The sequence below is a fragment of the Rissa tridactyla genome, chromosome 4, assembly GCF_028500815.1.
Source record: "Rissa tridactyla isolate bRisTri1 chromosome 4, bRisTri1.patW.cur.20221130, whole genome shotgun sequence".
Lineage (NCBI taxonomy): Eukaryota > Metazoa > Chordata > Aves > Charadriiformes > Laridae > Rissa > Rissa tridactyla.
This window is the reverse complement of record NC_071469.1, coordinates 54,987,275-55,015,141: the sequence shown is the minus strand read 5'-3', so window position 1 is coordinate 55,015,141 and position 27,867 is coordinate 54,987,275. Positions and strand designations below refer to the sequence as shown.

Sequence of the window (27,867 nt, the reverse complement as noted above, 5' to 3'; positions counted from 1 at the left end):
TTGACCCAGCATCACGTTGTGTCTATCAAACCCGGGGCCTCCTGGCTCACAGTCATGGCTTGTCGGGTTTGATGGGGAGGTGGTTAAAGGCAATGTCAGGGCAAGTTACCTGGGGCGGCACGCAGAAGGCTGCCAGCCAGTCAGCTGGCAGCCCCATGGTATCTATCAAACCCAGTGAAATACTGTAAAGTCGTTCATGATGCAGACTCCCAGTAACAATCACGGGTTCTGCTTTGCCACGTTAACGCTTCGTAACTATGAATGAGAACGCAGCCACCCTTCCTCAGTGCTGTCAGCTCTTCACAACCTCCTGCACCTTGCACACAAGTTATGATACACAAACCACGCACAGCCATAGTTGGAAGCGCCCCGGTTCCCAGCAGCAGGATTTGGGGACCACAGCAGCTCACCAGGCTGGCCAGGCCTCATCGTCATGCGGCCTCCCGTTACCTGAGCCACAGCATCTCCAATGGTGGCCGCTGACTCCTCATCAGCAAGCCCTGGGGAGGCCGATTCAGGTTCTCTGCCCGGTCCCTCTGCAGTTGGAGGGGCATCAGGACACCTTCCCTTCCACTCGCTCTTCTCACTGCCGTCCCTCGATGCTCAGCCTCCAGCTGAAATTGTGCTCGGCAGAGTTTGGAGGGAGTAATTTGGAGTTATAAATCAACAGACAAATGCAGGGCCCTTCCTTTCAAATTTGCATCAAGCCAAACAAACAAGCAAGGCATTCGACACAGTCTCCCACAGCATCCTCATAGGGAAGCTTAGGAAGAGTGGGCTAGATGAATGGACAGTAAGGTGCATAGAGAACTGGTTGAAAGACAGAGCTCAGAGGGTAGCGATTAGGGGCACAGAGTCTAGTTGGAGGCCAGTGACGAGTGGTGTTCCCCAGCGGTCAGTACTGGGGTCCAGTCCTCTTCAATATAGTCATCAGTGACCTGGATGAGGGGACAGAGTGCACCCTCAGCAAGTTCGCTGATGACACAAAGCTGAGGGGGGGGGTGGCTGACACACTGGGAGGCTGTGCCACCATACAAAGAGACCTGGACAGGCTGGAGAGTTGGGCAGAGAGGAACCTTATGAAATTCAACAAGGGCAAGCGTAGGGTGCTGCACCTGGGGAGGAATAACCCCATGCATGAGTACAGGTTGGGGGCTCACCGGCTGGAGAGCAGCTCAGCTGAAAGAGACCTGGGAGTCCTGGTGGACAACAGGATGACCATGAGCCAGCCAAGAAGGCCAATGGCATCCTGGGGTGCATCAAGAAGAGTGTGGCCAGCAGGTCGAGGGAGGTCATCCTCCCCCTCTACTCTGCCCTGGTGAGGCCACATCTGGAGTACTGTGTCCAGTTCTGGGCTCCCCGGCTCAAGAAGGACAGGGAACTGCTGGAGAGGGTACAGCACAGGGCTACCAAGACGATTAGGGGACTGGAACACCTCTCTTCTGAAGAAAGGCTGAGGGATTTGGGTCTCTCTTCTCTCTGGAAAAAAGACGGCTGAGGGGGGACCTTATCAACACTTATAAATACTTAAAAGGTGGGTGCCAGGAGGATGGGGCCAGGCTCTTTTCAGTGGTGCCTGGGGACAGGACAAGAGGTAACGGGCACAAGCTTGAGCATTTGAAGTTCCACCTAAACATGAGGAGGAACTTGTTTACTTTGAGGGTGGCAGAGCACTGGAACAGGCTGCCCAGAGAGGTGGTGGAGTCTCTGTCTCTGGAGACGTTCAAAACCTGCCTGGACGCGTTCCTGTGCAACCTGCTCTAGGTGACCCTGCTCTGGCAGGGGGGTTGGACTGGATGACCTCCAGAGGTCCCTTCCAACCCTATGGTTCTATGATTCGATGAAATAGCATATCAACTTCAGGACAACTCCAATGCTGTTGCCTCCACCTGGTTTTGGGCAGATTGCTGAGACGAAGACCCACGTTGTTGACTAAATGGCACCCGTGCAATCAAGATTCAGATGCTGCTGAAGGAATACAGGCTTCCACCCTGCTGGAGAATTACATTAAGATGCAACAAGGAAAACAGTGGATGAAACTCTCCCCCAGAGCTGTGTGCAGCCAGGGGAACAGCACAGGAACCTTTGTTGCAGAGCTCCTTTCCAGGACACGCTAGCGAAGACCAAGCAGCCCTGGGCTCTGGTAATCTCCATCCATCTCGAAAAGAGGCCGTGCAGGCCAGGGCTCAGAGAGATCTGCAGGCCCAGAACGTTCGTCCATCCTAGAGCACATCGACTCTTGTCAGAGCATGAAAAGCAAAGCCAGAAAACCCGCTGCGTGGTTTTGGGGCCTTTGACCTGCCACGGCTCTAACGAGATGTCACAGAAATGTTACGTATAAGACAAGGCACGTATGTAGATCATAACAGATGTGCTGCAAAAGCCGTTTGTTTGCGATATCCTGTGTGTAGCCCAGTCAGTGGCTGCCCCGGCAGGCAGGAGGAAAGCACTTGGAGGGGCCCGGCAGTGACGTTAACCTCACTTTTAGGACACCGACTTACACAATCCAGTGTCAGGACACCCCACAGCCCAAGCGGGGTTTTACCCCTCCCTTCAGCCAAAGGACCCCATCTTGTTGAAAATTTCAGTTCGACGCACAGTAAATTGATTCTTTTACTAGGTCGGGCCTGGCAATAGGCCTTGATTTAAGTAGCTGATTGCAAGGGCTGACAAAACACTGCTCCTTGTGATCAGAGAGAGGATGGATCCTGCTCCTGGGGACATATTCCCAGACACATAGCCGTGGTGGGAGCATGGCAGAGCGGGAAGACCGGCCTCTGCTATGTGGTAGCATTTTTAGGGAACAACAAATGTTGTTTACTTCCTAATCTTCCTACAGAATATAAAGAATTGCTGCTCTGGGCTATTTCAGACTGATAATGTGAGTGACTCACTTGAGTTGTGTATTGACCTCAGGCACTGTAAAGATATATTTTACAGTGCTTTTAAAAACAATTAATGCAGATTTCTGCACTTCCGAAGATGCCTAGAGTGCACTTAGAGATTTTCATGAGGCGTTAAGCCACGCACGTCTGGCCAAGCCCCATGTTATTGATTATTATTAGTCAACACATCCCCAATCATTGGTCACACCATCTTCCAGGCTGTATTCTCTATGCTAAAGCAGCGTCTCAATTCGTATTTGCAGTCTTAATTTGCCTATGTATAACAGCTCTGTAAGAACCATATTAATTATAATCAGTGACAGATCCATGCTAAACCAAACGTTCAGACATGGAGGTAGATCCTGTGACCAGCTCTTATCTCTAAACCCTGAGCTGAAACCAGATCTAAATTCCCCCAAAGTCTTGAAGTGTTCAGTTATGGAGCCGGATTGAGCAGGTCTGGTTTTGGCTTGCGTTTAATTTTAGTAACTACCCACCACCGCATTTGCATTCTTTTTGTGTTTTGCCAGTCTGAATAGCGGATGCTTTGAAGCAGAGATTTTGCTAGGCAGGGAATGCATTTGTGCCATGTTGCCTACATCCATTATCTACTCAGTGAGATGCCTGATCATGGCTTCTGCTTTCCACAAGTGACTTTTAAAGACACTTTCTCAGGCTCTGCTCTTCCCCACAAATCATCTGTCTTCATCCTTTTAGTTTCCAGAATCCCCATTACACCCATCTAAGTTCACCCACCTCACACCCAAGGGCTTCATATTCCCTCCCTCTTCTTGCCTTTCAGTTGGTCTTTCAGATTTACCAGATGAAAATACAAAAATCTCTCTCTCCTACATGACCCATTTTCAGGCCCCCAATAGCACTTTCATTTCATTAGGGTGACCCCAGACCCCACAAAGTGAACCTGGGCCCACGCCTGGAAACATTCCAGGTCAGGTTGGACCGGGCTCTGAGCAACCTGATCTAGCTGAAGATGCCCCTGCTCATTGCAGGGGGTTGGACTAGATGGACTTTAAAGGTCCCTTCCAACCCAAACTATTCTGTGATTCTATTCATCAATGCATGCAGATCTGCACAATCTTAATTCACCATGCCAAAAATCAAAAATCAGTGCCTGAAACACTGAGAAATTATCATCTGGTGAATCTCTTAATAATCATCACATCAAAACAGAAATGTTTTCCAGAAACTCAAAAACTCTGCTTAGTCAGATGCAAGTCACTCACCTCAACAAATAGAAGCAAAACTAGTTACAATTACATAGCTTAACGCTGAATCGTAGATTTTCTTTGGTCCATTTTGAGCTTAGACTCTATTAATGTGTGAATCTGAGAAGGAAGGAAAGAAAAATCAGTTTCTCTCCACTGAAAACACAGAGAGGTGCACCTTTTAAGCAAGCTAACACATGCTTTACCGTCTTTTGGTTGGCTGGTTGATTGGTTTGTTCGGGTTTGGGGTGTTTTTTTTAAGCATAATGGTACTTTAATGTCAGATTTGCGAACATTTCCATTTTTCCTTTGGTAAATGCACTGAGGAAAGACTGACTCTCCACAACTGAAATGTACTCAGGCAGTTCTTTACAGGTATGCCTTTCCACTTCCATGCAATCAGGGAGGAAAAATGTCGATTCTAAGAGTGGTAACAAAGAGTAGGAATTTAATAGCACTCTAATACACAACTTAAATGTGTGTTTGTTATTCTTCTAATCAGTGCATTACAGGAATAAATACAGAAAATACAACTGTGATTGCACAGATTTAAGTATTAATCACAAGAGGCTGTAAATCATGGTGCTCTCAAGATTTTATGTAAAATCCACTGAATTAATTGAGTCTCCTTAGATTCCAATGGGCTTTGGCTGAGTCCCTTAATGATATTAAAATCCATCCGTTATTAAACATCATGTTTAATACAACAGTATGCAAATGCCGTGATTTGTAAATATCATTATGCAAAAGTTCAGGTCCAATCGTGCTCCTCTTGAAGTCTGCAAGTTAATTTCTGTAGACATCAATAAGAATACATCTGGGATATGCATTTTTAATTGCACTGTATACAAGTATTGACAAAAGAATACAATACAGTAGTCACAAAATTAAAGAGGCTTCTATGAAACCTACAAAGAAGAGCAGCACAGAATCAATGAAGTAAAAGCAATATTTCAAAAAAATAATAAATCAGATTTGGCAGTTTTGGAAAACAGTACTGAAGAAAAAGACAAATGAATTGGCACAGTTTAACAACCTAATTTCTAAGTGCACTTTATAATAACTCTCCTTACAAGCTGCTGTTTTCCCAGAAGATGATGACAAAAAGCCTTGCTAGAACATCACTGTTTTATAGTGACAGGTTTTATTGCATTGCCAGCTGTGAATCTAAAAAAAAAAAAAAAAAACCACAACAGAAACCCCCCAAAAAACAACTTCTATAAAGGTTCCTAAAAACCCTATTTTCTTTTGTTATCATCAAAAATAGCAACATAGCACTTCCATATGTTTGTGAATACCCACAGTTCTATTTTTAAAAAAAATAGAAGTTAAAGAAAAGTGATTTTTGTCTTAGCTTCAAAAATAATGTAAAGAAACATTTAAGAACAAGATATTTCAATGATCAGAGAGATATGTACAATGTGATAGATTTGAGTCCAATCCTGCAAATACATGTTCATGAATGTAGACTTGAGAACCTGTTGATTCCGATTAAGTGTAATTAAAGACCGGCAGGATCAGGCTCTTAGCTTCACCCAATATAAGCTTTTCCACAATCTGTCCTAGGCTAAAAAGTATAGATAGTGTATATACTCTGTATACTGATTTATACAAAAGGTCTCTTACAGCTCTAACCCTGTTATTGCTAGGCTAAAAATGAACATTTGGAACAAATTACGTGAATCATAAAGGATAAAATTGAGATGCAGCTTCTGACGACTGAATTTCCACTTGAGCCATTTTAAATTGGGTACACTGTAGCCATTTGCGGAGCACAGATGAGGTATTGTTGATTTGTCCTGACCCCTGCAACATCCTCAGGCTGTGATGGTTGACATTGCTCTGGATGGCTTGGAGGCGTAGCTGGAGTCCAGCAGATAAATGCTGTTGAAATAATGCAAAACATTCAGTTTCTTTCCTTTAATACAGCACTGGGAAAGGTACTGGTTGTTGGCCAGGGAAAGTTCTGCAACTGCCCCAGTGTCACATTTCTTTCTTCTGCATCCTGCACTGTAGTGTTGCTATGAAAGGCAAACGTGCTTCCAGAAACAATTCCATCCCGAGACCAACTCCAACACTTTTATTCTCATCACCAAATTATCTTCACTGGCAAGCCACACTGATCCACTTTGCCCTCTCTTACAAACAGGGCCAGCTAGCATGGTTTTACCCAAGTGAGCAGGCCCACAACATCTGCTACAGAACCCAAATCCATCTCCTGAGCCAAGAGTCCCCATCCTGATTTGTCAGGGACTCTCAAACCAAAGTTAGCACGAAAACCACTGCTGGGGGAACAACCAATGTCAGTAAACAGGGAGGAAAGGCCCTGCCCCAGGACCTGGTTAGAAGAAAGTGTTTCAGAAGGGAAAGGGAGAGCAGTACTGATTGCAGGCCAAGTATCTTAGCTGGTGATGCTCTCTGTATGCTCACACCCGAAACCTTCAGTGCTGAACCATCCAGCACATCTGGGTATGCTACAGTGATCTGTATTCAGAGAGACTGGAGACCACATTTAGTGATCTTATTTCCAGAATTTACAGAAACGTGTAACACTAAGAATAAAAAGGTACTAAAAACAACTTACCTTTAGATTTGATTGTATCATTGGCAACCACATTGGTATGAGCTGTAAGAAAAGAGGTGTATTTTGTTATCATACAAGTGACTTGTAAACGTGCTCTGGTTACTGTGAGACAGACACGGGTATATCTAACGCATTTAGCTGTCCGAATGGACATAGCCTGAACCCCAAATCTGAAAACTTAGTTATTTTTAAACAATGCGTATGTTTCGGGGCAAGTAACTCTCAGAGGTAAAGAAGCCAGCTTCCCTTGTTTGTAGCTTGATGAATCACCAGTAGCAATTACTGATATCCTGTTTAAGGCAACGATGAGAGTATACAATAAAAACTTGTTACAGGAAATCACTTCTTATTGTCCTTGTGAGGGTGTTCCTGTATGTGGAGGTGAGCAATACCGGAATAAATACAGCAAACATCCTGCATGGCAAGGTATGCATCAAGAACTGAAAAAAACAAGCAGCAGAAGTTCCTAATAATGGGCCAGATATTTAAATGATAAACAGCATTTTATAAGCCACTAGTCACATCAGCGCATCACTGCAGAATGTGACCTGTAGGCATGGGGGCACAGGTAAGAACTCTTAACTATCCAGAACAACAACTCAAGGAAGTCTGAGAATCTATCACCCATGATTGGATTGATATGTATTTCAGTCTCCTGCTCGTCGGAGAACTTTTGTTTCTGAGTAAGTATAACGTGACAAGCTTATGAAAGACAGAGAGGCATTTCTAGCAAAAGTATTCATGTTCTCCAATATTAATTTAACCACTGAGGTTATTGTTCTAAAATGTTCCTCCAAATGGCATTAAAATTTGCAATTTGCCAATTATGCTACCGGGAGCTGCAAGTTAAACCTAATCACTATTGACAACATTAGATAAAGTGCTTTCCCTTGTGCAAGGAACAATAATTGTTCCAATTTCAGTGCTGTTTTACTGGAGAATCATATGCAGCTCTGTCAGGACTGATTACTCAGTCTACTACATGAAGAACCATATTCAAACCTCAGCATTTACAGATAGATGCATGCCAAAACAGCTGGAATGCAGCCAGACATGCAAGCTCTGTACATCCTTCCGTTGTCTCTCACACTAACGAAGTGCTTAATAAGATCCAGTGACCGCAAGGCCCGATTATGGTTTTTTGGAGAGGAGGGACCAGGTAAGCATACTGAGAAGCCATGCTCCATGTCCCACTGGCATCAACAAAATGTCACTGAAAATTTCAACCAGCATTAATGAAGTTCCTGTAGGAGCTAGCCAGAGGTGACAGGACTGGTGTCACAAGTGTGTCAAGCAAGGAGGGAAGCTAGGCAGAAAACTTAGGGTACCCCTCTGCATCTGAACCAATTCACTGCATATCTTTTACAGTCAGCCGAGAGAGTCAAGAACTTCTCACATCCAGTTCATCTTGTCCCAGAGCAGGTATCTAAAATAGATCAAGATGAATCATGTCCAAAAATACCTGTTTATCTCCACTGACTTTAAAGGGCACTCACGGAAACTAGCTCATGTTGGTATCTACTCTATAGAGGTCTAAGGTCAGATATAGATCATTGTCCTCCAGCGCCACTTCTGTCTTCCAGGGTCTGGACACATTTAGGGAAATGAAACATTCTGCTGCAGGCACAAGCAAGCAAACCCTCCACTCCTACAGCTGCCAGTTAGATAAATGAGAAAAGAAGACATTTTTATTGAGGCACTTGAGTTTTATTACCTAATCCTCAGCCAGCCTTTTCTTCACAAAGGAAGAATACGGAGAGCTAGTTAGAAAGAACAGCTGGAAGAACAGACTGCTGTCAGACACCGGCAATTTTTTTGAGTTTATATTTTCGACAGAATTATGTTGATTCCAGTGCAAGTTTTGATGGAAACCAGGCTGGAGAACAGGTTTGTCACTGTTTTTCTGGCTCCCCAACTCCTCTGTCTGCCCAGTTCTTTAGAATTCTACCCAGCAGCTCCTGGAGCTGCTCAAAACCCCTAGGTGTCTGCAAAAGATGCTGTAGTTTGCTGAGCTGCTCCTTTCTCTACTGTAGGCTCCCAAATTCCTCAGACATACATCTGATGGTCAGACAGAGAGCTGTGATCAGCAAGCAGCTGGTCTCCATCATCAATGACTGTCCTGGGATGGCTAGTTTCCCAGTTCCTTTGACAAAGAAAAATGACAGGAAAGCTGAACACTATCATTACAGCCCTCCTAAAACAGAATGCTTCTCCTCAGAGGAAAATATAATGAATTAAACAGATACGTGGGTATGCGTGCATCTGTGTAAATGTGTGTGTATATATATATTTATAGAATCACTCCAACTTAGAAAGAAAATAAATACATAATGGTTGAAATCTTTTCACAGGAAAGAACCTTTGTTTTCCTCACCAGATTGGTAAAGATAGTCTAACATCAGATCCAAAAAATATCCTCTGAGAATACAGGGAATGGTTCAAAGAATATCAGAAGCAATCAAGACATGTCTCAATGCTATTAGTGAGAGTTTAGTTTAATTTAATAGCAAAGGCCAACACAGAGGAGGAGGAAACCTCCCAGCACCAACACAAGGAGGAGATGAAGGAGTGCTTATCTCAGGCACCTCTGCTTTCAATGATGGAGAGCTGTATTGTTTATGTCTTCACTTTCTCTCTTGTTTTAGGACATATTTTCCCCTGACTTGTCACACAGAAAGTGGCCACCTAATATAAATATCCCATAAACTGCCTGGGACTCATGGGACATGCACCACCTTCTCATTGTGGTGCATTAAAAATACGTGTGTGCTGAATCATGCAGTGACTTCATTGACAAATGAAGTTTTTCCAGCACCTGATTCCTCAGGTGGAATAAAAGACACTGCAGCAAATATAGTTATATGAATGATAAATGCTTGGGATTTATCAGTGCTACTGTGCTCAGTTCCAAGAGGAAGTCATTGGGAATTATTAATTTTGCTGAATGAATCTCTGATAGAGTGCTAAGAATGTTCTGTTTAGAAAAAAAAAAATCTCTCACTACACTACGTCCTTTCCTTCAGTGAAAACTAAACCTTGTTTGAAAGGCTTACATCTCAAATAAAGGAGGGAAAAAAAAAAACCTTTAAAGCACAAGATAAAATTGTTTCATTATCAAAGGCAGGGCAATAAAAGATTGTCTAGAATAAAACAAGGTACCAAAAAACTGCCCAGTCAACTAATATGCAAAGACATCCTTGCAGACTTCTGAACTAGAAGTAACAAAGTTCAGATCTTCTTCACAGCCACTGAAGAAGGGACAGTCTCAAAGTTGGGTCTTTTTTCGAATTATTCACTTACTGGTTCCTGTGTGAATAAACTTTACACTTCTGCCTCTCTGAAGGACTTCAAACATACAATAAGTCCTTCCCCAAATCATGACACCTACTTTCAGATCTGCTATATATATTTTTACAATTAGTTAGTTTTGAAAAAAATTAGTAATCTGGGGCTATGAAACCTATAACGCTATTATCTATGTATATTATTCCTGCAGGATTTCACTTTAGGAACAAGTAAAGGGGATCTGGACACCCAGATTCTTTTCTTCCATCTCTCATCCACTGAACATGAAAGCAAGCTTAGCACCTTAACCCTGAATTTCACAAGTTTGAGAGCTTGATTTTGCAGTAACAACAATGTGCTTTTAACCTGATTGAGCATATTATTGATAAATACTCTCAAATATAACCCCCTGAAAGCATTCATTTGAATTGTGACAGGAATTTGGCCCTAAAGGCCTCTCTTTTCACAGCTTTAAAGCCATTCTTTACCCTTGTCAAATCCTGGACAACCAAATCCTGGACAAATCTCCTAGACTCGCTGAAAGAAAAGCCCATATGTCTTCCAGGGACAGCCACGATCACTTTAACATCCCACAGTGTCAGAGTTTCTGTAGTGAATCAAGTAATTACTGACTATAAATCTGTAATTTCACAATGAGTGTGAATATTTTCATGCCAGTTGACATCAAGACCTTCAATTTTAGCTACTTTATTTTCAATTCCTCCTTGATCGTAAAAGACTGGAGTAAAACAACAGTCAGAAGTTTCCTTTATAGCAACAGAAGAGCTATATAAACCAACATATTTCAGTTAGATTCAGAGTGCGTTAAACTATTAATTTGTTGATATTTTATGTGAAAAATGCCTTCAGAATAATGCAATGTGAAAACTTGTAAAAAAAGCTAGTAAAAATCGATTCACGCTTGTGAGACTACCCCAGTCTTTTGGGACTCTGTTCTGAAAACGCTGTGGTGACCCACAGGAGAGTGACCACTGATTTCCAAAAAAAGAGTTTTACACAAATGGAGCATGCAGGATTTGATTCTCTAACCAAAGAATACCCTGTTACACATCCCAGGGGAAGAAGATTCACTATCAAATAACAGTTGACTAAGTCAGAAACTTAGGCGTCTAATAATAAGAAAACCACTGTGGCACAAAGTTGTTGTTATCCATCTAAAAGAACGTGAGGATCAGAACAGTGAGGCGATATGCAAAGGTCCTATGATGATTAAAAGTTACAGAATTGCTGAAAATTCAGACAGTACCTGGAGGTTTTCAAAGTCAGTGACACCAGTTGAGTCTATTAGATGAATAAGACCATTGAAACAATGGAAGAAGGAAAGAGGTGAGAAGTTCTTATAAAAAAAAAAAAAAACCAAATCAGGAGAACGTGGATTTGAGATTATAGTCTGGTCTTACTTCTTACCAGAGATTTTATTTTTTGTTATACTCTATGAGGTTTTATTTCTGCGTTAGCATTCAATCTCAGCTTCTTCCACTTTCTTTTTTTGAGTGGGAGGGAAAGCAGAGGACAGTATGCCTACAAATCACAATAGATAGGCAACATCATTAACTAAGTATTCATAGAATGGCATGCCTACCTTTACAAAGATAGTAGAGTTGCATTCCTGTAAAGCCTCCATTAAACTAATCACATGCAGGCACACCATTTCCACCATCTTGAAAAAAAAAAAAAATGAAGCATAAAACCAAATTAGTGTCCAGCTTAACAGTGTTGTAAGCTAAGCCAACAGTCTCTAAAAAGACTCTTCCTGTACTTGCTTGGCAGTTACACTGAATCACTAGATGTGCATTTCTTAACCACTGACATATAAGATTAAATATTACACGAGCACTCAAGGGACATTTGTCTTTATTTAGTTTTCCCCTGATGCGGCAACACCTATCTGTTAAATATTTCAAAGTGCTCGATGTATTTTAATTCGTATCGCACATCAAAACAAGTTGCGTTCAGCTTTGTTCTTTTCAGACATCATAAATCCTTTTACATGCCTTTGCTGTATAGTTCTCATCAATCAGTGTGTCAGAAATTGATATGTTTATTTACTGAATCTTCCAAAATTAACATACCCACAAAACCACCTTTTTTTTCTCCCATCAAAAGACAATTTATTGCTCTGAACTGGCAGCTAGTCCATAATTCATCCATTTTGTACCATGAATTATGACAGATGCAAATACCAGTTATTTGGTAGTAGACAGCATTTTATGTTTTATATTGTGTAAATTCATAGGTACAAGACAAATACCCTGAGCCAGCAGTATTTACAGTGCCTGTCTGAACTATGTGTAAATTCCCCTCGATAATAATAAACTTAGCTTTTATGTAGTGCTTTTCATCTTCAAAGCGCTTTACAAACACTAACTAATTAACCTCACAACACCCCTGTGAAACGGGCAAGTATTATCTACATTTCACAGAGCAATAGCTGAGGCAGAGAGTTTAATAACTTGCACTAAAGCCACATAATGAGATACTTCCAGAATAAGGCTTGGAACTTGGGACTTCCAGGTCATATTCTTGTCCTGAGGCTTGACAAGAAGACTTTGTGTCTGACCAAACAACTGGCTAGTTAGAAGCATTATGCACACTGCCCGTTCATTCAAATGGAGCTTCATGAACTGCTGTTCCCAACAGTGGCTCCTCCACCAGAGACCTCACTAGATGTCAGAGGCTAAAATATCATTTAAAGACAGCTTTGGTGGTCCTTGCCCGGTATGGACAAGGTAGAAGGGAATAGTAACTGGTTCAAAGACATTCAAGTGCAGCCCATGCAAGTACAATTGAAAGGGCAAAGGTCCGTACCTGCCTGGGTGGAAGATGTTTTGCATAAGGAAAGGGGAATCACATAAAATAATTTCCAAATAGATAGCAGGTCCCAATTTAAAAAAAAAGAAAAAAAACCCCAAGCAACGAACGAATGAAAATCCCAAACCTTAAGAACACCTGACTTAGAGGACTGGGCCACGTATAAAGAATCCTTCTCACTCAAAGCTAGTATCGGGTTCTCCAGAGCCAGAGCTACTATTTACCTTCTCAGGTAAAGTTAAGAAGTTTTGACAAGTCATGACAGACTTGTCATGACTTTCTCGGAAGTAGGAAACAAAATACACTTGCCCATCAGAAAGCAGCACTCAACCCTAAGCCTGCAGGCACAAAGAATCATTAGTCAATGGGACGCAAAGGTAGCGCCTATGAGAAGGCTGCTGGAACCCCTCCAGGTTGCTATTGTACAAAGCTGCTCTAACAGCAATGAGTAGTTGAGATAAATAAATGCTTAAATGTTATTTCCAAAACATGGTCTGGACGATTTCTGAACACAGTGAACATTTCCCTTTCAAACCTGATCTCTAGAGATACCTCCTTCAAGTCATTCATTACTTAAAAACGTTTCCAGAGTATTTAGGTAGCTTATTTTTATGAGTAACTAATGGGTTATGAGTAGCCAAGTGTCAGCATTTTCTGTATTTTTTTCACCATCATGTGGTAAAAAAAAATATTCAAATGGATATTGACAGAATTATCATAAAACATTTGGTTGATCCTGTAAGGAAGAGTCAGATGAAACAATAGGACCGCTGTGAAGAACAGGAAGATATATAAAGTGAGACCTGATGCAGGGAGCCCTTAATCCAACAAGCAGCAATTCTAGCTCTTGATTCTGTTTCAGGCAGATCCTGGCTACATCCTGTTTCAGGCCTACTGCAAGTTTAAACCACTACTAATTAGCTTTCCCTTTAATTTCTCAAAAGCATCGAAGTTGCTTTATGACATCATTCATGGTCCAATGTATTCCACTGAAACAAAGCCAAGCCCTCCAAAGTTTAATCTGTACTAAATCTGTACACAGCACTTGACTCACCACTTTGTTATGTGCCATGAGCTGTAGGATGCTCGGTGTCACTCGGCTCCAGAATTCCAGGGCTGTAAGGATTGCCGTAAAGCTAAATTCATTCTGATTCTGGACTGTCGGAGCTACTGCTGTTTGCTCACAATACACTGTCCAGAGCTGAGCAAATATAAAAGCATGGAAGAGGGAACACATGTGCAGAACAGATGTCTGTAGAAACAGATAACAGAGGAAAACGTTTATTTAAATAAGTATATTGGGATACAGCGCAGAGGATTTCATCAAGTACTCCTTTGTCGTGCATCCCAGCTTGCCCCTCACTTTCCCACATTTCCCTCCCATTAGGAACTAGTAAGTCAAGTACACTTGATAACACCTTCTCCATGTTTAAAAACTGGTTTTATATATACAGACTAAAACCCACATTTGCAAACACACACTCCCGTGCAATCTTAGTGTATGGCATTAAGGTCAGTCCCTTTAAAGAGAAGGTTAGTTCTCCAGAACAGCTACTCAGGATTAGTTCTGAGACTTGCTTGATGGAAAACTCTACCGCAACCTGTGGAAGGGCTGGAGGCTCTGGCACATATGACAACATTTCAAAAATGCTGCTGGGATAAGTCATTCAGATTCTGATCACCTGAAAGGAAGCCTATCCTACAAAATACATCATCTTACACCTGCTCTGTTCATCTGTCATCCGTTTCTACCTTGCTGGGACAGAACTGCTCACAGTCAAGAAAAACAAGTTTAGAAAAGCTAACAGAGAATTCATTTTGCATACTCAAGCACAGCTCTTTGCTAATACGTGTTATATATCACAGTGCCTGAGCCTCCAGGAGCACTGGACATGAACTACTTCATTACGAGAAAGATGCTTTTGGTCAGAGACATGTTCTTGGTTTGCAAGTGCAACAGTGATTCATGCGCAGTGGTAGTATGATTGCACCAAACATCGCAATGGTTGCTTAGAAACTGGGAAGACTTATTTGAAAGAGAAAAAAAAAAGTCAAAGAAATTAATGGGAAGCACCAGTGTCTTGACTGGGTAAGAGGAAAGAAAGGGGGATTTTATGTACAAGATACATGTGTGATCACTCTGCTTCTGCTACTAATAAAAACCTGGTTGGTGTCAAAGAGTGCTGCTATATCTGTGTTAAACTACTGTCACAAATGGCTTATGACTTGCAATAACTCTTCTTGTCCAGAGCACCTTGAGAAAAAAAAGGTGTGCTTGAACCATCACTGTAATTAGCTTTTGATCATAACATTATTTATAGGTTATCTAATTCTATTATACAACTAGAATAAATAACTTTCTGAGAAATTTGCTACAGAGATTGTCATTGCTAAAGGTTCAATTTGGAATTCAGTTTTTCCTTCCTCACTCCTGTGCTGGGATATTTTGAAATAGCTGCATCTCAGACTTAATTGTAGTGATTTCATCACCAGTTTTCTATGCATGAAGAGGCGGCTAAGCAAGAAAAACTACAGAGATTTCTTCCCCTAGATCACAGGTTTTACCCCTCCTTTTTTCTGACAAAGAAATAAATAAGTGTTTGCAATAATACGGCCAATATATAACACAACTCCACTTAAAACACAGAATCCCTTACCTTTGATTGCTCTGGAAACCCAATCAGAATAACAATAAGGTGGTCAGCAATTTGTGAACCTGCATCCAGTGGAATAGGCATGCAAGATGATGGAGAATTTGGACAGACAACATTGTGCGTCAGAGACCCCAGAAGTAGCCAGGACAGCAAACGAATGTGTGAGACACATTCTATGAACTCTTTGGGCCTGTCAAGAAAGAGTAGATTTTACAATGATGCCAAGTTTTCTGTTTTTCCCCAAAATATGGAGTCTCCTTATGCACACTAGGCAGATGCAGTCTCAGTGTGCTGGAGGCACAGATCATTGGTACATCTTATGGGAAGACCAGAACCACACAGACTTTAGTGGACTTGACGTACCATTAACAAGTCCAACAGAACATATTTGGTGGGTCTAAGAAAGTGTCTCCATAAAAGGCTAAAACACTCACAGATTCACTGGTTCCATACACAGTGATATTTTTTACATAGAAATCATCAGATGGGAAGAGTTGCCTAAGTGGAAATGCTCTTCTCCACTCCCCTGGACACCACACAGCTGACAGGGTGATGGCAGGAAATTCTTCATTCCACAGCGAGCTCTGAGGCAGGCGCCATGCCTTACTTCCACTCTCTTCCACTTCCCCGTCGGTAAAGTGGAGTTAATTTGCCTTTCCTCTTTTCCTTAGCCTCTACTAGGACATTTAGACTGCATGCTTTGGAGGGCAGAGACTATACTTTTTTGTGACACTTAAATCATCCAGTGCAATGTCTAATTGTAAAGCAATGTGCTTACAGAATCTAAAAAGGACTCGCACTTTTCTGGTGTCTGTCCCCTTGCTGCTACCAAGTTCAGATTACATACTCATTTGAGTTCATAGGCACAGGAAAAAAATAATTGTTTTTCAATCAATAAATCACTATTTACTAGGCGCCTCTCACTACTGTTTTTACTTTCTAATTCGATGTCATTGTCAAGGACTCATAGCACCAGAGAGACATTCCATTAATTTATTTTTTTTTAATAGACTCTGATACAATGCTCTTCCTCAAGTACCTATAGGGTCTTATAGGAATTCACTATCTTAACTCAGAACACAGTCCTTTTTTTTACATGTAAGAAACTAATACACAAGGAGATAACAACTCTGTATTTCCAAAACTAGGTACGCTCTACATGGAAGTACATGCAGATGTATCTACAGGACTGGAGCCCAAGCACCTTAGTCCCCATAATCCTGGGGCAGGTAGTCTGGAACAAAGCTGGGACCAGAATACAGGTTTGTTGAAATAATACAGTTCAATAGTCTACACTCAAAACATCTCATCTGTTGTCACTGTAAGACAAGGGACAGTATCCCCGCTCAATATATTTTCTCTAATTCTAGGACTGATCAAGTACCTGTGGGCTTTTCACTGGCTGCATCTAGATCGAAAATCAAGTTAATTTCCAGAGTAACTCCAGTCAAGCCAATGGAGTTACCTCCACTGTTCCTTTGGCATGTACTTTAAATATTGCATTGATGAAATCCTCAGTTAAGGATGAGGGAGCTGCTGACCAGCTATTTCAATGTCCCACAGTCACTATTCCTTACTGCGGGTCTTATCTATGGAATCTGGCAATAAACACAGAATTCTGTGAAGATTTCTAACTCATTTTAGTATTCCTTTTTGTGGAAAAGCATTCTCACCCTTGTTGCATTGCAGAAGGAGGATGGTAAAGCCAAGGCAAATATCGGATCACAGCTTTGTTGTCTCTGTGGTTTCCCCGTGTGATTTCCATAGCAGCAATCTGAGCTAAACCAACTTTCAGGTGTCCACCAAACGTGTCTTCATGCAGTGGCTGAGAACAAGTCTTCATGTGACTCTGCAAGGCAAAGATCTGATTTTCTACCCGAAAAGAGTATTTTGCTTGAACCAAGTTCTTACAAGTCACGCATATGCTATTTCATTTCCCTTCAGTTCCCTTCTCAGGGTCTCTGTGTATCCAAAACTGCAGAACAAAACTCAGAAATAGATTTTCAAAACTTCTCCAGTCCCTATATTAGTAACAGCTTTATAATGCCGGGGTCACATTTTCAAGAGCCCCCACAAAATATGAATTGTGCAAAACATATAGGCAGCTTTTGTACCAGCAAACTCAACAGCTGATGAATACAAACTAACGGTTGCCCATGCAGACAGCTTAAGTGAAGATGAAAAAAATCAAACCATTTAGCAAGACAGCATCTGGGCGGGAAATGTTTTCCCTGTGCAATATGCCATTTACATGTACAGAAATAAGCTGTCACTCATTCACTGGCAATATGACGATGTTGCATTATTCAGCTGCTACAAATGCCTTCAAGCTCTGTAAATAAAAGTGATAAATCTTTTACTGAGAAACATGCAAATATTTATGCCTGGAAAGATAATTTATTATCCTGCTTTGTCACCTCTAAGGAATGTTTCATTGGTACTTCTTGAGACACTTGTGTATTTCTAATTAAGCTAACTTTGCACTACTTACTGTGACTAGACTAAGAGAACACGTACTGAGTGCATTTGCTTGCTTAAAGGAGAGCCATTTGCTTTGCACAAGAAAATCCATGTCATCAGTTATTAAATTATTACAACAGGATAAAAATCAGAGCACCAACAATAGTTTGTAACAGATAAGTATCTGACCCCAGCAACCTACACTCAAAAATCATTCACCTGAAGTCTCTTTCAAGAGGGAAAAAACAAAACAAAACAAAAACATGTACCACCATGAATATCTAACAATTCTGTTCTACAGCCAGGTACAAAGGATAGAGAGGTATGCAGGCAGATACATTATGCTTCTTCAAAAATGGTGGAATTTTCTAAATAAAACCTTACTGAGCTTTACCAATTAAAATGTCAATCCAAAAGGAAAAACAAGGTAATAAACCGAACAGAAACAATAAACTGGAATGCGATTATCTTGAGAATTAACATTTATATCTTTCTTATAATGCAATAGCTGCTAATAAGCAGAACTGAAAATAATTAACCTCTTTCAAAGAAACTGTTCTCAGACATGCAAAATAAGACATTGGAAATGAATAAACAATTTTAACTATTTGTGTTCACTGAATTTCTGCGGAGAGTAGGCATTTCAAAATTTGAAAACCAACATAAAACTTTTGCTGTTGGGATTGCTACTGGTCATATAAATCATATAGTATTCTTTGTGCTAGTTTGATAGTCCAGATGCTGTTGATAATACGCACTTATAGTAAGAAATTGTACAACTGGATAATCTTAGGAACTTCCTAGGAACTTCACTTCCTAGGAGCACTTCTGTTAACAAAATGCTAGCAGCATAAGTAAACATATTAAATGAGTTTATGAGAATTTGAATCTAGATGTTGTGAATTTGTTTAAAGTTCTGACCATTGGTAAACTTAGAAACTTTTTCCTGCCTATGTTGGAACCACAGAATAAGTTTGTTGGAACTACAGAATAAGTTTATCTGATCTAGTTAAATAAGAACTGCCTTTTCATTTTCCAAGTCAAAGCTTATTCTTCACAATACATAAAATGATGGTCATGTTTGACTCTCCTATTATGTTCATTTTGTTCTCAGATTCTTGCAGTACATGGCTAAGTCAAAACAACAGGAAATTTTAGACCATTTAGTTTCAAATGGCCAGACTACACTTTTGGGAAGCTTCTTGTCTAATTTCAAAATATAAAAATGAAAAACTGGGTTAAGTTCATGTCCTACTTATATCTATGCATAAAAATTTTAAAAATAGTCTTACTGAGCATAAGAAATTATAATCTTATCAGACTTAAGCATTATAAGAGCATTTCTAAAAATCAGACTACAGTTCAAGGGAGAAGGAATGGAAGGAAAAAGTGCAAATAGCAGAGAGCTTTCTGCAGGAACACTTTACACAGGAGAGAGAATACCTGCAAGTATTTAGAAACAAATTTTCCCCGTTTCTGGTTTCAAAAAAGTTCATGTTTTTCTGTGGAACTGGCAAACCAGATATATCTGTCCCTCATTTATGATTCATTTGCCTACCTATTCTGAAAGCAGTTCTGAACTGTAAGAGAAATGGGTGAATAACTTTAAAGGATACAGTGGGAAGGCAATCCAGCTCAGCTGAAAATGATTAATTAGTTTGTGCTTTGAAGTAAATTTCTACTCCAGCACAAAAAGCTGCTTCCCTTATTAAAAGTATTTTTTTTAAAACTCAACGTGATTCAAGGCATATAGCCAACAGGGTAAGAACTTAACAAAAGGGATATTTTGTCCAATAAAACAAGGTTACTGTGAGTTTCAAGAGACATGAGATTCAGTTTAGCTAGGATTCTTCTTCGTTTGTGATAAGTATTATTAACTTGCAATAAGGTGTCCCCCAGGGGGCACGGGGTAGGGTGGAGGGGACAGGGGGACAGTGAACAAGTAAGTGTGCGAGAAACCAGTAGGGTAAAAGATCTCATCTCATTGCTTCATAATAAACCCCAGTATCGAAATCCACAACAGGTTATCATTTATTTGGTGTTGCCTGACACACAAAGCTTGCATGAACTTGTGGCATGAAATGCTCCCGTGCATTTCCAGTAACTTTCAGCAGAGGACTGGTGCAGTAGTAGAGAGGCCCTTTCAGGGCAACACTGTACTGAAAGAGACCTTTATTAGCAGATGAACTCTGTGTTACAGAAACACAGTGGCTCTCTTGAGGTTAGAAACAAACGCAAGACCACGGTCAAAGGACTTCCCTAGAAGACCACACATGCCCAAGCCCAGGCACGTAAGCAATGGCAATGATTCAGGATAGCTAGAACAGGACAGCACTGCTTTTCTGTATCTGTCAACTGAGCTTTACATCACATAAAAGCAGCTTGGCTGGGACTATGCCCAGTGATGAAATGAGCTCTTTCAGTTGATGAACCTCCTCTTGGATCACCGAGTTGCTGGTGTACAAGGACTAAAACTCTACTGCCAGATTTCAGGATTGGCCACATCTTTGACGGCGCAGACTCTCCTCCGTATCTGCAGCAGTCCCTCTGCTGCACTCCCACACCGTTCATTTGTCTTGCCAGCTTTGCAGAAGTCAGGAGCATCAAGGTCTAGTCACACCTCTGCCTCCACTCCATGTGCTGAAGGAAATCCACCCAGTGCAGGGCATGGTATGTAGCTCAAAAGACTACGCTCAACTTTGGCTGGCATTGAGAAGTGACAGATGGTTTCACTATAGAACAGGTGTTTTCCCTCTACAAAAAGCAGGATTTTAACCACCAAAGTTTCTCCTCCAGCTCAGTGCTCACTTAGTACTCAGCTTCAGATGGTACAATAAAACTACCTAATGGGATAGCTTTATGCTAAATAGAATATATATTGCCCCCTCCACAGCATTATGACTGTTAGTGATATTTTAGCTGAAATATAGCATCTATTGTTAATAGATTAAATCAAGAATTAATGTTACTTTGCTAGCAACTGAAACAGCTACACTTCTACTATTTCCTATTATATAGCAGGAATATTACTTAGCCTATTTCTTTTCTAAACCATCTTAAAAGAATTTCCATTTTGTAGGAAATTTAATAGGTACTGGCTTCCCCCATGAAACAGAAATTCCAGGTTTTGACCAGCTAATTGTTACTAGGATGTTTTAATGAAATACATTCCTAAATAAAATACTTTATGTTGACAGTGGTATTTTCCTATCGCTCCTCTTGCAATTTGGCATCAAACTAATTTACAGAAAACAAAAAGCAGTCTGGACTACAGAGGTAAGAACTACTCAAAGTTTTCCCCACCTCAACAGAATATAACCCGACAATGAAAACAACAGCACTCGTAAGAAAAAGGACACTCCCTCCACCCCACCCCCCTTTTTTTTAGGTCAATTACGGCATTTTAATAACCTCTGAACTTCCAATTAACTTACGTGTCTGTTTGTGTGTATGAGAGACACAGGATTCATCCAGAAGAGTGTAATTAGTTGTACAGACAAGGAGTTTTATGTTTCCATGGTTATATTAAACACGGCTGCTTCTTGCAGTGGTTTTGGCATGACATGAGCTTATCATCAACTTTACAGAAAAATCAAGCCTGCGTTTTTATTGTGTGCTCACTATATTTGAATCAGCCTCCATTTCAACACTGCATAAGTGTCTAATCTATAGAAATACTAACATTTTTTTAAAAAAAAGAAAAAAACCTGTCAGTCATCCTCAAAGACTTGCAACCATTTTTCCCAGGTAGGTTCATTACAGAAAATGAACCTGTATGATTTTTAACATATTTTTGTTAAAAAGCACAGACACTTTAGATCAATGTATGCCCAGAACCAACCTTTAATTTGGTTAAGGTATGCATATCTGCAATGAAATCCAGCACTTCCCCAACATATTGCCTCATGCATTCCATTGCTGCTGTTCCACACTAGAACATAAAAGAAATAAGTTTAAGTACCAGGTGTTGAATATGGTCATGTTCTTGTGTTTGTTTCTTGTTCACCAGCACACAATTTGTCTGTCTCAAATTCTTTATTTTGCTTTTTAGTTAGATTACTTTAATTAGGAATAGGTATTCTTTATGTTTTTCTTCTCACTGTAATATGCCCTCTTATCTGAGGATAGTATATAAGTCCAGTCACTGTAGCTTTTCCATGAATGATAAAATACTCTTATCTGTGGCAGCAATAAAAGATTAACTGTTGAAACTTTCAAGAACATCCTGGTCATGTCATCCTGAAATTTACAGTGGTCCAGAATCAAAGTCTTAAAAAGTCGATGAGAGTTTAACAACCCAGTTCTTCAAGCAGCTGAGCATTTCTGCAAGTGGAACCAATCAGCTACAAACCCAGAAAACAAAATTCAGTCACAGGCACAGATGCCCTTACATTCACATTAATCATGATGGAAAAAAAACAGTTTAAATGACTGGCTTCGGGTATTTTATGTGTAAACATCACTAAAATGAATACCGCTGAAATTTAAGTGTTGGGGTTTTTTTTCCTTCTTTTTTTTATAAACTAACAAATGTTTCTGGGATATTGTTGAAGCAAGTAACACAAAATACAGCATTCTAATGGCACTTAGACGAGTTGCAATTTTCAAAAGCAGAGGCAAGGACTACAAGTGATAAATGAAATCCTTCAGTTTGACCACAAAGGTGTAAGCACTGAGAAGTGACCTGTGCCAGAGGAAGAACGACCTCAAAGGGAAAACAAACCAACTTAACATTGCGCTTGTTGTATTCCCACAGTAAAAATTTTCATAATTCTTCTCCTAGAACACAGAGAGAAATGTGAATCTGGCCTTTGGCTAGTATAAAATGTGCCCAAAGTGCGCACAGCAGTCAACAGGACAAAGCTGTAGGATTAAATAAAGGCTTCAAACAGCCAAGAGAACCTGGAGAAAAGCTTTCAGAAAGCGACACAACTGACCCACTAGGTATCATATAAACGTCTGTTTACATGTTAATAGTCTGAGGTGAAGGTATCTGAATTCAAGGGGAACTACAAATGCCTCATTCTCTGGGGCCAACTAAAAGCAATGAGTAACTTTTTGAAGTTGCCAAAAGCTACTGTATCCAAACTCATAGGCCCAGGGCAAAACACTGCAGTAAAGTTTACAGAAGAAAACTACTCTTCTTTGACCTCTATTTAATTACCTATGCTTTGAAGCACTGAAGCTGATTACCCTATCTGAGTATACATATGAACCAGATTTAGTTTTGATCACAGAATTATCAAGCCATAATTGACTTTCAGTGGCTGAAACCTGAAAAACTGCTAGCATTCTATTTTTAAGCAACTGACCTGGGCACTTCTCATTTTTGTATGTTAATATCAATCTACACAGTGTTGAACTATGCCACCTTCTGGCTTTTCAAACGCTACGCCTGTCACTTCCCTTGACAGAATAACAAACAGTAAAACAAGGTAACTGGCAGCCCTGTCAACATATCCACCATCCGGTCTATGCGGACTAAGGATTCCACAGGGGTTCTAAAATACTGAATAATAGAATTATAAGAGATACTACACTCAGACCTCTGAAAATAATGCTCAGTTGTGACAGACTTCTCTCCAACCATCTATTCTGTCTCATTCAAGCAGCGTGCAGCACGATTCTCTACGATCTCTTCTGAAATGATCGCTTTCCTATCATACCTTGGAACACCAATGTTAGTTTATCTATTTAAAGCAAGTATAAATTAAAATATTCTGTTGGGAGGAAAAATATTATTAAAGATTTGCATTTAAAAAAAAAAAGATAAAAATCGTACACTTCAGAAGATACATGGGAAAGATCCTATTAGGTCACCCCTAAAGCTGACAGACACACGCATACAGGGGATGAGTTCTCCTCAGCTCCTGGGCTAATGCTCAACATCTGTCTGTGTACTCAGTCACATGTGCCGTGGAACAAGTCAGGACCTCCAATTGCGCTACTTCCTTGCGTATTCACCAGGTGTGTATTCAGCGCCCAGGCAATTATGAGCACTGGTAATTTAGCTACACTCATCAGCAAGATATAGATGAACGCCTTATACATTACCAGAAAAATACCATTAACTCCTTTCTTTAACCAGATAATCTTTTGTGAGAACAGAGGCAATGGCTTGGAGCTTTCCTCCCTGCTACCATTTTTTGAGGCATTCAGCCGCTCTGTTCTTGTTGTCTTCTAGAGCACAAGCTCCAGCTGAAGTCAGTGACATGACTGAAGATTATCAGTGAAAGAAAGGGAAGCAACATCAAGTTCAGAACTTTTCCAACACGGAAAAAAATGGAAGCATCTCCACCTCTGCCCGCAATACACCTTGCCAACCGGAAGAGACATGAAAAGGGAAGAACATTAAAATGAAGAAAAATGAGCTGAATAAGATATATTATTTTAAAAACCAAAACTAAGAGATGGAGTTTGATTCAGTACTTACTCCAGGCATAGAGGCAATCATCTGTTTATGCAAGATTGTTGACTCAGCTAGTTTTGTTCCAGCATCCGCACAAACAAACTGAGAAGAAATTAAAGACAAGTTATTATTTTTGGAGGAACCTGAAGACACTTGTAAGTTATTCACAACTTTATTAAAATCAGTTCAGATCTCTTCTCGCTTTTATTCATGTAATTTGCCTTTAGAGCTCTTTCTTTATAAACAACCTAGTTAACTCACCATTATAAGTGGGCTAATTTCAATGAAAAAAAATCTGAGTTTAATGTGCTTAATTAACACATATGCTGTGCAGAAGCAATTTGAAGAGTATTATATAATAAATCAGACTTCCTTTATGAACAAAAATATTTATCTTTGCTATTCCTTACGTATATCAAATGTTCCTCTTTCATTATAGAGTAAATCATGATAGAGGATGACAAGGCAGCATGCCGCGTTCTTCACTCTGATATTACTCCACTTTCATTGAACTTCTACAAAGATGAATTATATGAACAATTCTGAAGCTGAGAACATACTGGTATGGTGTGGTATAGCTTCTGCATAATACAGGCCACAATACTACAAAAATACAAGCTGTTTCTGAGAGAAGGCCAGTATCGTTTTATTACAGTAGAATATCTCTAATTGCTTATATCCCTTATGCTTTTATTTTCCTTGCCTTTTTTTTTTTTTGCTTGTTTTTATTTCCAAATTCCTTGACCCAAAACATCTGATGTCCACCTCATTCATGCATTACACCTGCTAATACTGTTACTTAATCATTATAAGCTTCAATAATACATTGGACACCCTGCAGATCATTTGCTTGTTCCTAAAACTTGTTGTCCTAATACCGTATTTGCACTTGAGCAATTTCTGTCCCTAGTGATGCATTGCAATTTTCTAAGAAAGAGCAGAGAGAAAAGAACTGTAAAACCAAGGTCTAAGCCTTAATTTTCTTTCTTGAAAATTAACACCATGGTAACCTCACAAACTGAGATAGATATTGACTACACAATATATTTTACAGTTGTCTGATGCATGTGTGTTAGCAGCACTCTCAATGACTGACCGCTCTTCTTTCCAAATACCCTCTACAGACCTAGAATTTAGTCTTACGCTTCCATGATCTTTACCTTTCAATGCCAGGTTTAATCTGAACTCAGACTGCATACCAAGACTTGGAAACCACTCAACCTATGTCTTGACAAAGAGTCTCTTCTTTGGGATAAATACACAAAGGACGTACCTGAGTTTAGATTAATAATCTAATTAAGTATCCTCAGACACAGGCCTGGCTCCAGTTAAGTCATCTTCTGGTTAGAAATTATGTTACAACAGAAAAAGCCAAAAGGAAACAAAACAGCAATCTAACTCATATTTCAGCTGAGAGGGCCTGGTGCTCTTCTGTACCACAGCTCTAATAATTACATGGGAAGCAAAAGAAATTCTTAGGTTTATGGGCTGGATCAATCCAGTAAAGACAGTTGAGTCTAAGTTCAAACAGCAACCATGACTCTCCACTTCTCTTTTAAAAGAAGGACCATTAGTAGACTTAGGTAAATAGATGACAGATTTTCTCCTACTGCACCCTATCTCAGAAAGAGCAACGCTGACGCTGGCTCTGCTGGACAACAGATACGTTATTTTCCTGAGTGAAGCATTTCTCAGTCAACCATCTGTGTGTAGAGTAGGCTTCCCTTGTACTACATCAGCTGTAAAAAAGGACCATAATTCCCTGAAGAATATGGGTGAGTATATTTAGGACCTAGCAATGAGTGCAGTGCAGTGCAATGCTACAGGCATTGTGGAGCATTCACCATACAAGTCAACAAAAAACCCTTGCCAAAGACAAATGTCATTTATTTCAGGCATTTTCTTTTAACAGTAATAAGAAACATCAGCCAAAGCAACCTCTGCTGGCCTCATAAGGTTTCTATATCTTTTGCACAGAGATGTTTGGGATAAATATCAGATACTTATATATGAAAAACAGCTGACAAACTCCATTTCATTTCTAATGAATAATTAGGCCTTGTTTAGGTTATCTTTCTCATCATCAGACTTCCAGTTCCAAGGACCCTTCCTAAAGTTGCAATGCAGTCAAGAGAGAATGGCGAAACAAAACTCAAAATGAAAGCTTTCTGATATTTCCAGTCCAATTCACTGTCATTTATGTCGTTTCCCTCTACAAATACTATCATACATTAAGCTGTCACTGGCAAACAATTTAATGCCAGCCATGTGTAAAGAAAAAAAGGAAACAAAAATACCCCCACACTGCAAAAAGATGAGAAACGGGCAAATCACTGCCATGCTGCTTATTAGCGTCGTCTGCTGAGATACAGCTGCAGAATAACATCTAAACAGGAATGTCTGCTGACTGTAGTGAATTATCTATATACCATAATCTATCTATATTATACCTCCATTCACAATCAGAGTTTTTAAAATATATATTCTTACAAAAGTATTATATGTAACTTTAAATCCTTCCATTCAGTATTTAGCAGTTTAGATCTTCACAGAAGCATAAACTGGAACTACTAGATACACACTGATTAGCAGAAGGTCCAGCTGAAAACAGAAGTCACCTAAACAAAACAGCTCAGCTACACTGAAGCTTAGAGCCTGACTGAACAAGAAAATCCTAATGAGATACTCATATAATTTGAAATCAATGGAAATCCTGAAGATCTGTGCTGCTGAGATGTGAGCAGGAGAAAAGTACTTGGAAACAAAATGCTGGGTGAAGAAGCAGTTCCTATGGAAACCCATGGAAGAGCAGCACGTATATGATGGCTTTCATTTGCCAGGACAAATCAAGGAGACACTTTCTGTACCCTTTATCATCCAGGACACACCTGTGCTAGGATTGGGGTGATCTCGTTAAAAATTCTCGTTCTTCGTAAAGCGTTAACTCTCTTCTTAGCACTGATGTCACCAGTGACACTGATGGCACCATGGAATCTGGATGAATGTGGGTGTCAAATGTACACTCCTAGGAATTCCTTTGTTAGTCAGCCCACGACTGATCTATCATTAAAGTGCTCCTACCTCCTTTGTTATCTCGAACATTTTGACTGAATCTCTGTACTCTGTGTGCACTGTCTGTATAGAATCTTGTATACAGGCTAACATGTCCATGGGGACATGACTGTCTTGGAAATGAAAACCATTTCCATTTGCTGCTGTGTTAACCCTGCTATAGCTTTATGGATTCAAAACCACACAATTTGAAGTAATATTCTAGTGGCTTTGTGTGGTAAAGAGGTGAAGCAATCCTTTCATTCTATTAATGACACCAAAGAAAATTAAAATGATCAGATACATATGTGATTTACTAGTAGGTTTCTTAAATTACAACAGTGCTTGAGACGGGCTTAGTGGTTACTATGGTATTTAAATTCAAGAGGGTGTTGAATGATTCAGACCACATACTACCGAGGGCTGCCAACCTGCAGAGTCAATGGGACAAGTAGTCATCATGTCTCCAGTAGGCATCTAT

General features: G+C 40.2%; 1 protein-coding gene across 16 annotated transcripts in view; it reads right to left on the bottom strand.

The window, feature by feature from the left end:
- Positions 1-4,558: 4,558 nt before the first annotated feature.
- Positions 4,559-27,867, bottom strand: part of UNC79 (unc-79 homolog, NALCN channel complex subunit) — a 112,842-nt gene continuing 89,533 nt past the window's right edge. For 15 of the 16 annotated variants that reach the window (XM_054200187.1, XM_054200192.1, XM_054200193.1 and 12 more), the window contains 8 exons: positions 24,360-24,437; positions 21,768-21,857; positions 17,140-17,315; positions 15,470-15,656; positions 13,867-14,064; positions 11,584-11,661; positions 6,696-6,737; positions 4,559-5,995 (listed from right to left, as the gene is read on the bottom strand). In XM_054200187.1, the coding sequence (XP_054056162.1) occupies positions 5,795-5,995; positions 6,696-6,737; positions 11,584-11,661; positions 13,867-14,064; positions 15,470-15,656; positions 17,140-17,315; positions 21,768-21,857; positions 24,360-24,437 (1,050 nt within the window). In that variant the 3' untranslated portion in view covers positions 4,559-5,794. The remainder of the gene's footprint in view (positions 5,996-6,695; positions 6,738-11,583; positions 11,662-13,866; positions 14,065-15,469; positions 15,657-17,139; positions 17,316-21,767; positions 21,858-24,359; positions 24,438-27,867) is intronic. The other variant, XM_054200191.1, reaches the window with a different exon arrangement.